The sequence below is a fragment of the Carcharodon carcharias genome, chromosome 9 (genome assembly GCF_017639515.1).
Source record: "Carcharodon carcharias isolate sCarCar2 chromosome 9, sCarCar2.pri, whole genome shotgun sequence".
Taxonomy (NCBI): domain Eukaryota; kingdom Metazoa; phylum Chordata; class Chondrichthyes; order Lamniformes; family Lamnidae; genus Carcharodon; species Carcharodon carcharias.
The window spans coordinates 46489898-46506332 of record NC_054475.1 but is presented as its reverse complement, the minus strand read 5'-3'; the positions used below and the strand labels follow the sequence as shown (position 1 = coordinate 46506332).

Sequence of the window (16435 nt, the reverse complement as noted above, 5' to 3'; positions counted from 1 at the left end):
GTTAGGTTTCTCTTGTTCGAGATGGTCATTGCTGACACTTGCATGACACAGTTATTACTTGCCACTTCTCAGCATAAAGCTCAAGCATAAATCTTGTCCAGGTCTTGCTGTATGCATGCACAGATTGCTTCATTAACAAATTGGGGTGAATGGAACTGAACACTGTGAGATCATCAATGAACATCCTCATTTCTGACCATGTGATGGAGGGAAGGTCATTAATGAAGCAGCTGAAGATGCTTGTGTCTAGGACACTGCTCTGAGGAACCCATGCAGCTATGTCCTGGGGATGAGATGGCCTCCAACAACCAAAATCATTGTCCTTTGTTAGGTATGACTCCAACCAGTAGAGAGGTTTTCCCCTGATTCCCATAAACTTTACCAATTTTACTCAGACTCCTTGATGCCACACTCGGTCAAATGCTGCCTTGATGTCAAGGGCAGTCACTCTCACTTCCCCTCTGGAGTTCAGCTCTTTTGTCCATGTTTGGACCAAAGCTGTAATGGGTTTAGGTGCTGATTGGTCCCAGCAGAACCCAAACTGAGCAGCAGTGAGCAGTTTATTGTTACCACACTCAGGGAGTGCTGACTTGATGCCAAGGGCAGACACTCTCACCGGAATCAGAATGGATACAGCACAGTAGGAGGCCATTCAGCCCATCATGTCTTTGTCATGGCTTTCTGCAAGAACATTTCTTGAATTCAGCTCTTGTCCATGTTTGAGTCAAATCTGTGATGAAGTTTGGAGCTGAGTGGTCCTGGTGAAATCCAAAATTAGCATCAGTGAGCCATTTATTGCTAAGTGTCAGCTAATAACAGTGTCAGCAACACCTTCCATCAGTTTGGGAATAGACTGGGTGAAATTGACCAGATTGGAATTGTTCTGCTTTTTGTGAACAGGATATAGCTTTGCAAATTTCCAACTTATCAGTTAGATGCCAGTGATACAGCTCTACTGGAACAACTTGGCTCGAGACACAGCTAATTCTGGAGTGTTCAGTCTTCACCATCACTGCCCTCCCCCACTCAGAACTCTGTATTCCTCCATTAACGCCTCGTGGATCTCTTTTCCTACTCTCTTCCCCACCTACCTCACTTTTGGTTGTTTCTTCAGTTACCTACATCCTACAGTCTGGAATTTCCTCCCTAAAACCCTCTGCCTCTCCACTTCTCTCTCCCAGAACAAGTTCTACACCTTTGGTCAAACAATCATTGGGAACCTGCTAATGTTTTTGGCTTGACATCCTGTTTCTTCATTACACCAATATGACATGCCTTAGAATTTTTTATTTTTACATTGATGGTATAATAAATGCAAGTTGCTGTTTACATCAGGCCAGCGCTACCTTTTTCTTATGCTCCAAATTCCTCTTTCCTTAAGATTTCTTTTGTTTTTGGCTGCCAACATGAATGAAAACTTTTCCTTCGAGCTCCCTTTTATAATTTGGTGCTGTTGAGTAAATCTTTAATTTCATTTGGCTATTTCTGAAAGATTATACTTTTCAAACTACTGCTTTGTTTACCTTTGTAATCACGTTTGGTTTACCAAGGAATTTATACTACTGAGAGACACTTCCCTGAACTTCATTTCAGTCATTGGAACTTTAAGTCACTGGTTAAGCCTCAGTTGAAGTATTGTGGATGGTTAAGGGTATCACACATCAGGAAAGGTGGAAAGACCTTAAAGATGGAGAGGAGATTTACCAAACTGTTACCAGGGATAAAGGATGTGAGTCATGATGAGAGGTTGGAAAGGTTAGGGCTATTATTCTCCTTGGATCAGAGCAGGTTTTCAGGATATGTTGTGACAAAGGAGGTAGGGACAAAAACTATTCCCTCTGCAATCATCTCCCTCTCCTGAGACGAAAGATTCCGTATTCCTACAGCCCACTGAATGAAGTAGACAGAACTTAATCTAGTTTACTCCAACCATGTTCTAAAACACATCACAAATAGTCTGTGGAAAACAGGAAATTCCAGCCTCATTCCAGGTTTTGGTGGAGGTTTGGTCTTGGGACTAAGTCAGTTAAGTGATAGCAGAACTGTGATTAGTTGGCTGAGATTTATTCAGCATGTACAATGCTTTCCATATATGCTTCTTCACTCTATGGTTCTAAAACAAAAGTTTTCATTTGTAGACAGCTTAAACATAATTAAGTACTGTTCCTTATTGAGCCCTGTTACAGCATATCTAAATTTTGCCACTACTCCTGATTAAATCCAAGTTTCCTATTTTTCTGAAGAGAACAGCTGTCTAAAGGTGAAGACAGTTTATCCTCCTCCTTATCCAGCACCAAACTGCGATTTTTAAACATGAAACGTACCAATTCGCAGCATTCCCTGGATGCTACATCACTTGATGGCAGCCTGACAGAAGATCGAATATCTGTGGACAGTGACAGCAGTGAGAAGTATGTTATCCTCCTGGAAGCAGGTACGTATTGTGTTTACATAGAATCATTGCCCGGCAAATGTAGAGAAAAATATTGTGTGAATTTTCTTGATTTCAGCACTAATTGACTTTGGAATGGAAAGTCTGAATGAAAATGACTTGCAGTATTGTTGAATTAATGCCTTAAGTGCTTATTTGATAACCAAATGGAAGCAAGTGTATTGGAAGTATTTCTGTTTAGAAGCAGAAAAATGTTTGTAATGACACTCTTGTTACTTTATGGATCAAATGTTTGAGATATATGCGAAGATCCTAAGTGGGCAGTTAATGTTGAGCTACAATGAGTCCCAATGTTTTTGTTGTCTTGCGTACCATGCCTCTAATGTAACATGCAAACAGCTTTGATAAGAAAGCACATGGCAGACTCATGACGTAGGTCAGGGCATGTGGAGGGCAAGTCGCTGAATGGATAGCAAATGGGCTGGAAAAAATAGAATGCAGAGAGCATGGGTCAAGGCTAGATATTCAGATTAGAGGAATGTGAAAAGCAGTGTCCCACAAGGATCAGTGATGGGGACCGCTGTTCATTTACATTAATGATTTGGACTAAAGAAAACGTAACTCATATCAAAATTCATCAATCATTACAAACTACTAATAAGAAGAATGCAACCTAATACAAGAAGAAATGATAAAACTTGCAGACAGGACAGTTAAGTGAAGACTTGGACGTGTTATAACTAGCTGAGAGCCAAACATTGATCTTTGTAGTACTCCACTATTATATCCTGACATCCAAAAAAGAAAATTTCCTGGCCATTAGCCAATCTTCAATCCATTAAAATATTATTTCTGATCCCCTGATCAAATTACTAATGAATTCAACAGGAATATGAGAAATGTATTTAGTCAGTAGTTAGAATGTGGAACAATAAGAGATTGAAGCAAATAGCTTAGAGGTGGTGGCATACTGGTATTGTTGCTGAAATAGTAAACCAGGATAATGCTCTGGGGAATTCCACCATGGCAGATGGGGAAATTTGAATTCAATAAAAATCTGGAATTAAAAGTCGAATGATGACCATGAAACCATTGTTGATTGTCTTAAAAACCCATTTAGTTCATTAATGTCCTTTAGGGGAGGAAATCGGCTGTCTTTACCCGGCCTGGCCTGCTGTGACTCCAAATCCACAGCAGTGTGGTTGATTCTTAATTGCTTTCTGAAATGGCCTAGCAAATCACTCAGTTGTATCAAACACTCTAAATGGAATGGAACTGGTCAGACCACCTGACATTGGCCTAGGCACTGGAAACGACAAAGGCAAATTCAGCCCTGTCGACCCTGCAAAGACCTCCTTACTAACATCTGGGGGCCAGTGCCAAAATTGGGAGAGCTGTCTCTCAGACTAGTCAAGGAATAGACTGACATAGTCATCCCCACCAAATCATACCTTTCAGACAATGCCCTAGATGTCACCATCACCATCCCTGGGTATGTCCTGTCCCATCGGCAGGACAGACTCAGCAGAGGTGGCAGCACAGTGATATACAATTGGGAGAGACTTGCCCTGGTAGTCTTCAACATCGACTCTTGATCCCATGAAGTCTCATGAGCAGTGAGCCTCCTGCTGATTACCATGTGTCATGCCTCCTCAGCTGATGAATCAATTCTTCTCTATGTTGAACAGCACATGAAGGAAGCACTAAGGGTGGCAAGGGTGCAGAATGTACTCTGGATTGGACACTTCAATGTCCAGCAGCAAGAGTGGCTCGGTAACACCACTACTGACTGAGCTGGTCAAGTCCTAAAGGACATAGCTGCAAGACTGGGCCTGCAGCAGGTGGTGAGGGAGCCAGCAAAAGCGAAAAACATACTTGACCTCATCCTCACCAATCTGCCTGCCACAGATGCATCTGTCCATGACAGTATCGGTAGGAGTGACCACTGCACAGTCCTTGTTGGAGACAAAGTCCCATCTTCACATTGAGGATATCCTCCATTGTGTTGTGTGACACTACCACCATGCTAAATGGGATAGATTTCAAACAGATTTGGCAGCTCAAGACTGGGCATCCTGAGGTGCTGTGGACCATGAGCAGCAGCAGCAGAATTGTACTCAACCACAATCTGTAACCTCATAGCCCGGCATATCCCCCATTCTACCATTACTACCAAGCCAGAGGGTGAACACTGGTTCAATGAAGAGTGCGGGAGGGCATGCCAGGAGCAGCAACAGGCATACCTAAAAATGAGGCCTCAACCTGGTGAAGCTGCAACATAGGACTACTTGCATGCCAAACAGCATAAGCAGCAAGTGACAGACAGAGCCAAGTGATTCCACAACCAGCAGATCAGATCTCAGCTCTGCCAGATCAAGTCGTGAATAGTGGTGGACGTTTAAACAACTCACTGGAGGAGGAGGCTTCACAAATATGCCAATCCACAATGTTGGGAGAGCCCAGCACATCCGTGCAAAAGGTAAGGCTGAAGCATTTGCAACAATCTTCAGCCAGAAATATCAAGTGGATGATACATCTTGGCCTCCTCCGAAGGTCTCCATCACAGATGCCAGCCTTCAGCCAATTCAATTCACTTCACGTGATATCAAGAAATGGTTGAAGGCACTGGATACTGCAAAAGCTATGGATACTGACAATCCGGCAAAAATGCTGAAAACTTGTGCTCCAGAACTTGCCGCATCCCTCACCAAGCTGTTCCAGTACAGCTACAACACTGGCAACAACCCGGCTATTGAAAAATTGCCCAGGTATGTCCTGTACCCAAAAAGCAGGACAAATCCAATTATCGCCCCATGAGTCTACTCCCAATCAGTAAAGTGATGGAAGGGGTCATTAACAGCACTATCAAGTGGTACTTGCTTAGCAATAACCTGCTCACTGACGCTCGGTTTGGCTTCTGCCAGGGCCACTCAGCTCCTGACCTCATTACAGCCTTGGTTCAAACATGGGCAAAAGAGCTGAACTCCGGAGGTGAGGTGAGAGTGACTGCCCTTGACATCAAGACAGCATTTGTCTGAATGTAGCATCAAGGAGCCCTAGCAAAACTGGAGCCACTGGGAATCGGGGGAAAACTCTCCACTGGTTGGAGTCATACCTAGCACAAAGGAAGATGGTTGTGGTTATTGGAGATCAATCATCTCAGTTCCAGGACATCACTGTAGGAGTTCCTCAGGGCAGTGCCCTCAGCCCAACCATCTTCAGCTGCTTCAACAATGACCTTCCTTCCATCATAAGGTCAGAAATGGGTTGCTCACTGCTGATTGCACAATGTTCACCATTTTCGACTCCTCAGAGTCAAGCAGCCCATGTCCAAATGCAGCAAGACCTGGACAATATGCAGGTTTGGGCTGACAAATGGCAAGTAACATTTTGCACCATACAAGTGCCAGGCAATGACTATCTCCAACAAGAGGGCACCTAACCATCTCCCCTTGACATTCAATGGCATTGGCATCGCTGAATTCCCCACTATCAAAATCCTGGGGATTACCATCGACCAGAAACTGAACTGGACTTGCCATATAAATACTGTGGCTACAAGAGCAGGTTAGAGGCTAGGAATCCTGTGGCAAGTAACTCACCACCTGACTCCCCAAAGTTTGTCCACTACCTACAAGGCACAAGTCAGGAGTGTGATGGAATAATCTCCACTTGCCTGGATGAGTGCAGCTCCAACAACATTCAAGAAGCTTGATACCATCCAGGGCAAAGCAGCCTGTTTGATTGGCTCCCTCCACCACTGACGCACAGTGACAGCAGTGTGTACCATCTACAAGGTGCAATGCAGGAACTCACCAAGGCTCCTTAGACAGCACCTTTGAAACTCAAGACCACTACCATGTAGAAGGACAAGGGCAGCAGACACATGGGAGCACCACCACCTGGAAGTTCCCCTCCAAGCCACTCACCATCCTGACTTGGAAATATATTGCCATTCCTTCCCTGTTGCTGGGTCAAAATCCTGGATCTCCCTCCCTCACGGCACCATGGGTGTGCCTGCACCACATGGATTGCAGCAGTTCAAGAAGGCAGCTCACCACCACCTTCTCAAGGGCAATTAGGGATGGGTGATAAATGCTGGCCTAACCAATGATACTAACATCCCATGAATGACTAAAAAATATATTCTTTCAAAGGGAAACTGAACAAAGATACGCTGTAAAACTGAGATGAGGTTGATAGAGTGGAGGGAGACTTGTGTGGAGTATAAAACACCAACATAGACCATTTGGGCCTAAACACCTCTTTCTGTGCTTGGTATTCTACTTACATATAATGACAATCTCAGTTCTGCCATAAATAATAGTCTCAATTCAGACTAATGTCTTGCATCTGAATTTTATTTCTATGAAGTTAATCCAAATCTCCCATTGGTTTTCAGTGGGCAGGTTTGCATGAACGTTACTGACACTACATTTCACTCTACGTGGGCCATCTCTCAGCTGGTTTCCACGCTAAATTTACAACCTCTGTCAGCCCTTCCAGACCAGACTTATTCCCAGTGTGTGAGCCGAGATAGTAAATCTCAGCAGGATCGACAACCAAGCTGGGTATTCCACTAAACCTTATGCTGTTGTTCATTGTTAAATCACTGGATAGATTGGATTGGATATTGTGGCTGATTCTTTTTGTACTTTTTATTTAATTGTTTGTTCAGAGTGTCCAGGTCAACTATAATGTCCCCAAGTGCTGTCAGGACTGAGAGATATTAACTATACACAAACGATAGATGTAACCTGCCACTTTGAGAGCCTAATGACCAGTGCTTTTTATCCATCATCACGCATCACCATAATTATTTATTGCCATGATTTTTAAATTGGTTAACCACTTTTGGTTAAGACATCAAAATCTGTGCGCTACTCGATTGTGTCCAAGGATCTCAACTGGCTGGACTCTTCCCTTCATGGGACTAAGTGCAATGTTAAAATTATGTTTTTGGGATCTAAAATTATAATGGAATTATTGACTCCTTCATGTTGGCTCGCCAGCTGCATAAACCTCTGCTGGTCTTGGTACTTATAATGCATAGCTACATCCAATTTCTTTGGAAGGATTTTGCTAATATCCTTTTTTTAAAACCTCTCAACTTGATTGAGAGATTTCGAATTTTGCCTAATGTCCAAGGGGCACCAGTTTTTCATGCCTTTAGGGAGTGAATGCGCCCTGTTAGGAAACTCACTAATTGAAAATCAATCTGTTCAAATTGAAAGGATGATGGCGCCTTCTGGCTCGTGTCAATACTCATCCATTTGGATCCTTTGTAACCTTGGTTCCATGTAAAAACATCACAGCTTTTGAACCTAAAATGTTAAACATCACATCTTATTAATATATTGCGCTCTTTATTTGCATTGAAAGCTTGACTAACAGGTTAAATAATCATTCTTTTGGTAGCTCTAGTGTTGATTCTTGAACCTCTAATTCTTAGAATCTGGACAGGAATCACTTCCTCCAGATACCAGCATAAATATGGCAGGTGGAATGGGCAGCAATCCGAGTCTGGAATGTATAGATGGAGGACATAGAGCAGAGGGCTTTGACAAACCTACCATCACCAGCTCATCAACTCAGAGTGAGGAGGATTCTAATGCAGAACAGGTGAGGATTTGTTTACTTCAATGATAACTTTCTTGGTGTTTCAAGTTTTGTACTCAGTAGCCTAAATAGCTGACTTTAAACTCTTGCTGTTGTCGACTGGTACGCAAGATGGAGATGCCAGATGGTAAAACTGGATGTACATCTTGCTTGTTTGACTAAGCCTTTTGCCAGCCATCCATATATGTGCAGTTGTGCTGAAAACTGTGTAATTCAGAAGATCTCATTCTCTCAGCTAAAGAATACCTGTGGCTTATATTGGAAGAGCAAAATAACTTGCATGGTGTTGGGGAGGTGGTGGGGAGGAGTGGTGTGGGGCGACAGCAACTAATTCAGCAGTTCATTTGCTTTTGCAGCTAAAGGTAGTCCACCCACAAGATCAAATTTTGCAAGACCATGGGGAAAAAGCAGGAACATGAGTTAAATTGGATAGCTGTTAATAAGCAAGCCAAATGGCCGCCTCCTTTGTACAATTCTGTGCCGCTACTACTGTGACAGAATGTTTAGCACCTTTCGACAGTCAAATGAGTGTAGGATTCCTTGATGCTTTCAAAAGGAGTATGGTGCATATTTTTCATGTATATCTTTAAATGTTGAAATTTAAGTTACTGCTTTGTTTCCCAGGCTTCCGTGTTGTTGCTGAAGATATTTGATTTGAATTGTGGGATTGACATAAGAGGTGATGACCTTTCCATTGGCGTTCAGGCAAAGGAAGTGATTCTTGACCAGTTGGGCAACGTGGGAGCGCAGCAGTTTCTGAGCAGCCATACAACTGGTGAGAAACAGAAGACAAAATCACTGTTAAGAATGCAATTAATGGTTATTACTGTGACTTGTTCTTTTAATGATTTTAGTTGGAGTTCCTTCCTAAAGGTTACAATAAATCCATGGGCTAAGACAGGAAAGAATTGCCAGGGTTTTCCTGGAAGTCAGCTGTTCCCCTATTGATTTTCCAAGCCTATTTAATATTGTAGCTTGTGCACCAAAAACCCCTTCCTACCATGGAAGGACATCAGTCATTCTTACATACTTCCTATTTGAGTTGAAGTGACCAATTGATTTATGAACACTCCTTCAAACTAATATGTTTTTCAAACTGTGATATAATTCATAATAAGCTTTATGTAAAAAAAAAGCATCTTATATAGATTTTTATGCCGAATGCAAGAGCAAAAATTTCAGAGAATCTGGTGTTCTTGGATCGTATACATATAAAGCACAAGCTAAGAAAGGCATGTCTGCAGTTGTTTTAACAGAGTTGGAGTCAGCAGAAAAGGAGGCAAAGAATTTCAACATTGCTTCCTGAAGCTTCATCCAAATGAAGGCGACCTTAATTTATTGAAAAGGGAATAATGGTTCAGCGAGAGTGACTACTTGGTTGTGATTTCACCTGGTGCTCGTGTCATGAAATGATTGAGACTGGGAAGCCTGCTGGCTTATTGCAGTGGGAGTGCTTTTACTGGACGAAGCTTATCCTAGATGCAGTTCGCATATGGTCCAGAGGGCAGAGGCTGTTGAAATTGAGAATAAAGAGACTCCATAGTAACTTAAAAGCAAAAAACTGTGGATTGAGCCAAGGACAGACATGTGGGCATGAGAGCAGGGTGGAGTATTGAAATGGCAAGCGACAGGGAGGTCTGGGTCATGCTTGCAGACAAACCGAAGGTGTTCCGCAAAGTGGTCACCCAGTCTGCATTTGATCTCTCCAATGTAGAGGAAACTGCATTGGGAGCAGCAAATGCAGTAGACTAAATTGAGGGAAGTGCAAGTGAAATGCTGCTTCACTTGAAAGGAGCGTTTGGGCCCTTGGATGGTGAGGAGAGGGAAAGTAAAGGGGCAGGTATTGCACCTTCTGCGATTGCATGGGAAGGTGCTGTGGGGGGGTTTGAGATGTAGGGAGTGATGGAGGAGTGGACCAGGGTATCCCGGAGGGAACAATCCCTGCGGAATACCGCCGGGGGGGTGAAGGGAAGATGTGTTTGGTGGTGGCATCGTGCTGGAGTTGGCGGAAATGGCAGAGGATGATCCTTTGAATGCGGAGTAACCTCACTAAGAGTTGCAGATGGCATCATAAATCGTAATAATGGATCAGTGATGACTTATAAATATCATCTGAAGCTCCCTATTAGATTGCGAGCTAGACACGCTTCCTGGTACTGGCTGTGAGAGCTGAGGGCAGTGATACTTCATAAAATCACTGTACCAAACAAATAATTATGTAAAGTGCTTCGAGATGTTCTGATGTGAAAGGATGCTGACTAAATAAAGGGTCGATTTGGCATTTGTTTTTTCTGATTTTGAGCTTTTTTTTTTGCAGCCCTGGTCCATGCTGCTAATTTTTTTCAATAAAGCTAAATTAAATTTGATTTATCAACTTCAAAACAAAATCATAAATGGACAATTGCATATTCAACATTTGGTTAGAATTCTCTGGTAAGATCACAACCTGGTTGTTGCTCTCGGCTATAGTTGGCTCCAGTATGTCTGACTTTTAAATAAATCCCGAACCTTGATGAATTTTGCCCCTTCCTGCCCATGCCACCACTCCCTCTGTCACACCCCAAACTCTGATAAATCCAATCCTTTAAAGCAACTGTGAAAATTTGCACCTTCATAGTTATTTTGCATATTTATGATGCATACAGAGCAAGCTCTGTTGGCTATAGATGTAGGAGATTTCACATTGGCGTTAATTGTTACTTTTACATGGGAGGCTTGCAGACATAAAGATACCTAGACACTGAAACTGCCTAGCTATCATTGCAGGACAACATAACATTAAGTTTTTGTTTCCTTTTTTTTAGATTACGTTACTTGATGCAATACAATTAATTAATTTACATTAGGATTTCAGCTTGTGGCTGAAAGCTGGTGATAATTTCAATTTGAAGTTGATTTATCTTAATTAAGTTTATGATGGAATTATTTTTGAATATATTATGTACATAAATAAAGGGGGATGTTTTCAAGTAGTGTATTGACCATGATTGTGATTCTCACTTTCTTTCATGTAGTTTAGCTATCACAACTTTTTTTCAGGTCAAATAGCTACTGTAACGAAATATTACAAACTTTAAACCATTAATTAAAGAAGTTAATGCCTGGCTTCACATTTGAAAAAATAATGGGATATCTTTTCCACTCATTAACTGGACTTGTGACACACGCCTTGGTATCATTTAGCAACAGCCAATGCCTTCAGGAGAGATGGGGAGTAAATCTATTTAAAAGTACACAGATATATAAACCATATTAGTAACGCCTAGACTCAATACTAATACACTGAGATACTGAGTTCTGTTGAAGGGTCATGAGGACTCGAAACGTCAACTCTTTTCTTCTCCGCCGATGCTGCCAGACCTGCTGAGTTTTTCCAGGTAATTCTGTTTTGTTTTCTAATACACTGAGGCCAGTTTTGATAGGTTTTATTCACTAGCGTCATTTACAGCACAGAAGGATGTCCATTGAGTCTATGCCAGCTTTCCATGGAGCAACTCAATCAGTCCCATTCCTCCATTCTATCCTTATACTTCTGCAACTTAATTTCCCACAAGTGCCCATCGAATTTCCTTTTGAAATTATTGATGGTCTCTGCTTCCACCATTCCAGTGAGCAGAGTTTTCCAGATCATTACCACCCACTGCATAAAAAATCATATTTCCCCTGTATCTCTTGCCCAAAACCTTAAATCTGTGTTCAATAGTCCTTGTACCATTGGCTAATGAGAATAGTTTTTCCTTGACCACCTTGTCTAAAACTGCCCTAGTCTTGTGCACCTCCATCAAATCTTCCCTCAATCGCCTTTGCTCCAAAAAGAACAACCCCCGGCTTCACCAAGCTAACCTTGTAGCCAAAATTGCCCATCCCTGGAACCATTCTGGTAAATTTCCTCTACACCCTGTCAAGGGCTTTCAATCCTTCCTAAAGTATGGTTATTAAAACTGGACGCAATACTCAATATTTGAAACTTTATGCTCAGATTGTCGAATTTGATGATTGGAATTGCAAGCAATTGGCAAATTAACACTGTTGGTGCAAACAATTTGTCCCCTTTTAAAGTGACTGTAAATAAAAAAGGCTTTGCTCTTTCCATTGCAAGACAACAAACATCTTCAAAATATGTGCAAAATTGATGATTGCAGAATTTTCTAGCTTATAGTTATTTTAGATTTTTACAGCTCAAGAAGCAAAACAAATATCAGGTACTATAGAAATTGGTTGAGGTATTTGGTTCTGTTCACAAGCTCCATGTTCCACAAGAACTATAGTGGTCATGTTGTTTTTGTCTCCTAAAACATTGCTCTTGGATGTAATGAAATTCTGAAGCATTTATTTTTACATGGAAAGATTTTTTAAAAGGTTGCTTGTTTTTAATGATTGACACTCAGGTTTTCAGAAGGCCTGTGCACTGGAGTCAAGCAGAACCCAACCTGCGGTGTGTTTGAGATTCGACTCTGGACCGCACTCAGCTGTTCACTCTCCACTTGCTGTAAAGAACGGATTTCTGCAATTCCACATCAATAATTACAATGCAGAGCTGCTGATGTCATCTCTCACAAACCTGGGCCCATTCTTGGAGGATGAAATCATCCCAGAAGTGATTCCAATGAAGATAGAACTTTTTAACTGTAGAATTACTCTGAAGGTATGAGACGATTATCAATAAAATGATTCTATGTTTAAATGGGAGCTAGAACAAGCCTAGCTTAATCTTGTAGCACAGGTAATGGAATTCTTATTCAAAAATCTAATAGAAAATCATCTAGGAACCGAAAATATTGAGAGTAAGCAGCGCAGATTCCAAAAGGGAAGATCTTGCTTTGCCAACCATTTTGAGTTCTTTTTTAAAATAAAAGTAACAAAGGGTAAATGAAGGCAATGTAATATATTTGAATGTCCCTAAGACCGTTAATAAAGTACCTCATAATCGACTCAACTGCGATCAGACATGTGGAGTCAGGGGATAAATAGTAGAATAGATAGCAAGTTGGCTAGCAAACAGAGTAGGGACTACTTGAGTAGCAATTGGTGCAAAGTGGTGTTCCCCAGGGATCTGTACTGGGACCATTGTTCCACATCATTTACCTAAATAATTTGGACTCTGGGATCAGACAAGTACAATTTCGAAACTTACAAATTACACCAAATTGGGGATTGTGGTTGATACAGAGGGAGACTGAAGCAATATGCGGGAATACCTTAAACTTGCTGAATGTGTCTAACTGGGAAATGAACTTAAATATGACTAAATGTGCAATGGTAAGGAGTTCAAGGAGACCACACAGACCTTGGAAAATAAGTGTCTAAATTGGGTAGAAGAACAGAGGCTTCTAGGGGTATAGATACATAAATCACCAAGTTGTGACCCAGTTCTATGAGGCCCTTTTTAAAATAAAAAGTTGGAGTTAGTTATAGAGGTCTGCAGCACAGAAAAAGGCCCTTTGGCCCATCGAATCTGCACCGGTCAAACAAATACCTAACTATTCTAATCCCATTTACCATCACTAGGCCCCATAGCCTTGGTATGCCATGGCATCGCAAGTGCACATCCAAATACCACTTAAATGTTATGAGGGTTTCTGCCTCTACCACCCTTTCAGGCACTGAATTCCAGATTCCCACCACCAAAAATTCTTCCTCTCATCCCATCTAAACCTCCTGCCCCTTACCTTAAATATATGCCCCCTGGTTATTGGTCCCTCCACCAAAGGGAAAAGTTCCTTCCTGTCTACGCTATCTATACCCCTCATAATTTTATACGCCTCAATCATGTCCCCCCCGCCCAACCCCCTCAATCCTCTCTGCTCTAGGGAAAATAACCCCAGTCTATCCAATCTCTCCTCATAACTAAAGCTCTCCAGCCCAGGCAACATCCTGGTAAATCTCCTCTGCACTCTCGCTAGTGCAATCACATCCTTCCTATAATGCAGATCCCAGAACTGCACGCAGTACTCTAGCTGTGGCCTAAACAGCGTTTTATACAGTTCCAGCATAACCTCCCTGCTCTTATATTCTATGCCTCAGCTAATAAAGGCAAGTATCCCATTTGTCATCTTAACCACCTTATCTACCTTTCCCGCTACCTTAAGGGACATGCGGACATGCACAACAAGGTCCTTCTGATCCTCGGTACTTCCCAGGGTCCTACCATTCATTGTGTCTTCCCGTGCCTTGTTTGTCCTGCCCAAGTGCATCACCTCACACTTATCCGGATTAAATTCCATTTGCCACTGATTAGCCCATCTGACCAACCCGTCTATATCCTCCTGTAATCTAAGGCTATCCTCCTCACTATTTGCCACCCCACCAATTTTCGTGTCGTTCGTGAACTTACTGATCAACCCTCCTACGTTCAAGTCTAAATTGTTTAAATATACCACAAACAGCAAGGGACCCAACGCCGATCCCTGTGGAACCCCACTGAACACAAGCATCCCGTTACAAAAACACTCCCCCCTGACCGTCACCCTCTGTTTCCTGCCACTCAGCCAGTGCTGGATCCAATTTGCCAAATTGCCTTGGATCCCATAAGCTCTTACCCTTGTTATCAGTCTCCCATGTGGGACCTTATCAAAAGCCTTGTTGAAGTCCAAGTAGACTACGTTAAATGCATTGCCCTCATCTACACACCAGGTCACCTCTTCGAAAAATTCAATCAAATTGGTCAGACATGACCTCCCCTTGACAAAACCATGCTGACTGTGCTTGATTAATCCCTGCCTCTCCTCAAGTATAGATTAATTCTGTCCCTCAGAATTGTTTCCAATAGTTTCCCCACCACTGAGGTTAGACTGACTGGCCTGTAGTCCCTTAGTTTATCCCTTCCTTCCTTCTTGAATAACGGTACCACATTGGCTGTCCTCTAGTCCTCTGGCACCTCTCCTGTGGCCAAAGAGGTATTGAAAATTATTGCCAGCGCCCCTGCTATTCTCCTCCCTTGCCTCACTCAACAGCTTGGGATACATTTCATCCGGGCCTGGAGATTTATCTACTTTTAAGCCTGGCAGACCACTTAGAACCTCTTCCCTTTCTATGCTAATTTCTTTAATTATATCACAGTCCTTCTGCCTGATTTCCATATCCACGTCATCCCTCTCACTTGTGAACACCGACACAAAGTATTCATTTAGAACCCTACCTATGTGTCTTCTGGCTCCACACATACGTTACCACTATGGTCCTTAATGGGCCCCACTCTTTCCCTAGTTATCCTCACTCTTAATGTACTTGTGAAACAACTTTGGATTTTCCTTTATTTTACCTGCCAATGCTTTTTCATGTCCCCTTTTTGCTCTCCTAATTTCCTTTTTAAGCTCCCCTCTACATATTCTATACTCCTCTAGGGCTTCCGCTGTTTTGAGCCCTCGGTATCTGCCATAAGCCCCCCTTTTTCTCTTTATCCAATCCGAAATACCTCTCAACATCCAGGGTTCCCTGAATTTGTTGGTCCTACCCTTTATCTTTGCTGAAATGTGTTGGCCCTGTCATCTCCCTATTTCTTTCTTGAATGAGTCCCACTGCTTTGACACAGATTTACCTAAAAGTAGCTGCTCCCAGTGCACTCCGGCCAAATCATATCTGATCTTATTAAAATCAGCCTTCCCCCAATTTAGAACTCTGATCTCTGGCCCGTCCTTTTCCACAACAACCTTGAATCTAACAGAGTTATGATCACTATCTGTAAAATGCTCCCCCACTGATACCTCTACTACTTGCCCACCATCATTCCCTAAAATTAAGTCCAGGATCTTCTATGTACTGGTTTAAAAAGCTCTTCTGGATGCATTTTAAGAATTCCACTCCCTCTAAACCTATCACACTATGACCAACCCAGTTAATGTTGGGGAAGTTGAAATCCCCCATTATTACTACCCTATTATTTTTACACTTCTCTAAAATTTGCCTACATATCTGCTCTTCTATTTCTCTCTGACTGTTTGGGGCCCACGGTACGCTCCCAGCAATGCGATTGCTCCTTTTTTGTTTTTCAGTTCTACCTATATGGCTTCATTTGAGGAGCCCTCTAAGCTGTCATCCCTCCTTACTGCTGTAATTGATTCCTTGATCAATATTGCGATATCCCCTCCTTTTACCTCCTTCCCTGTCTCGCCTGAAGACCCTATATCCTGGAATATTGAGCTGCCAATCCTGCCCCTCTCTCAACTATGTCTCTGTGACAGCAATGACATCATAACTTACATGTATTAATTTGTGCCCTTAACTCATCTGCCTTATTCGTCGGACTCCTTGCATTAAAATAAATACCATCCAACCTTGCCAGACTCCCTTGTGCCTTAACTGGCCTATAATTTCTATGCCTTCCAGACTCACTTGCTCTCTCTTCTAATTTTGGCTGTGCATCTCCCCCTGCTGAACCTTCTCTCAGGATCCCATCCCCTGCCAAGTTAGTTTAAACCCGCCCCA

The 16435-nt window shown here is 42.3% G+C and overlaps 1 protein-coding gene across 1 annotated transcript in view; it reads left to right on the top strand.

Annotated features, from left to right (window-relative positions):
• Positions 1-16435, top strand: part of uhrf1bp1 (UHRF1 binding protein 1) — a 159549-nt gene that overhangs the window by 128898 nt on the left and 14216 nt on the right. The window contains exons 15-18 of the mRNA XM_041195586.1: positions 2244-2434; positions 7845-8014; positions 8636-8786; positions 12400-12656. Of these exons, the coding sequence (XP_041051520.1) occupies positions 2244-2434; positions 7845-8014; positions 8636-8786; positions 12400-12656 (769 nt within the window). The remainder of the gene's footprint in view (positions 1-2243; positions 2435-7844; positions 8015-8635; positions 8787-12399; positions 12657-16435) is intronic.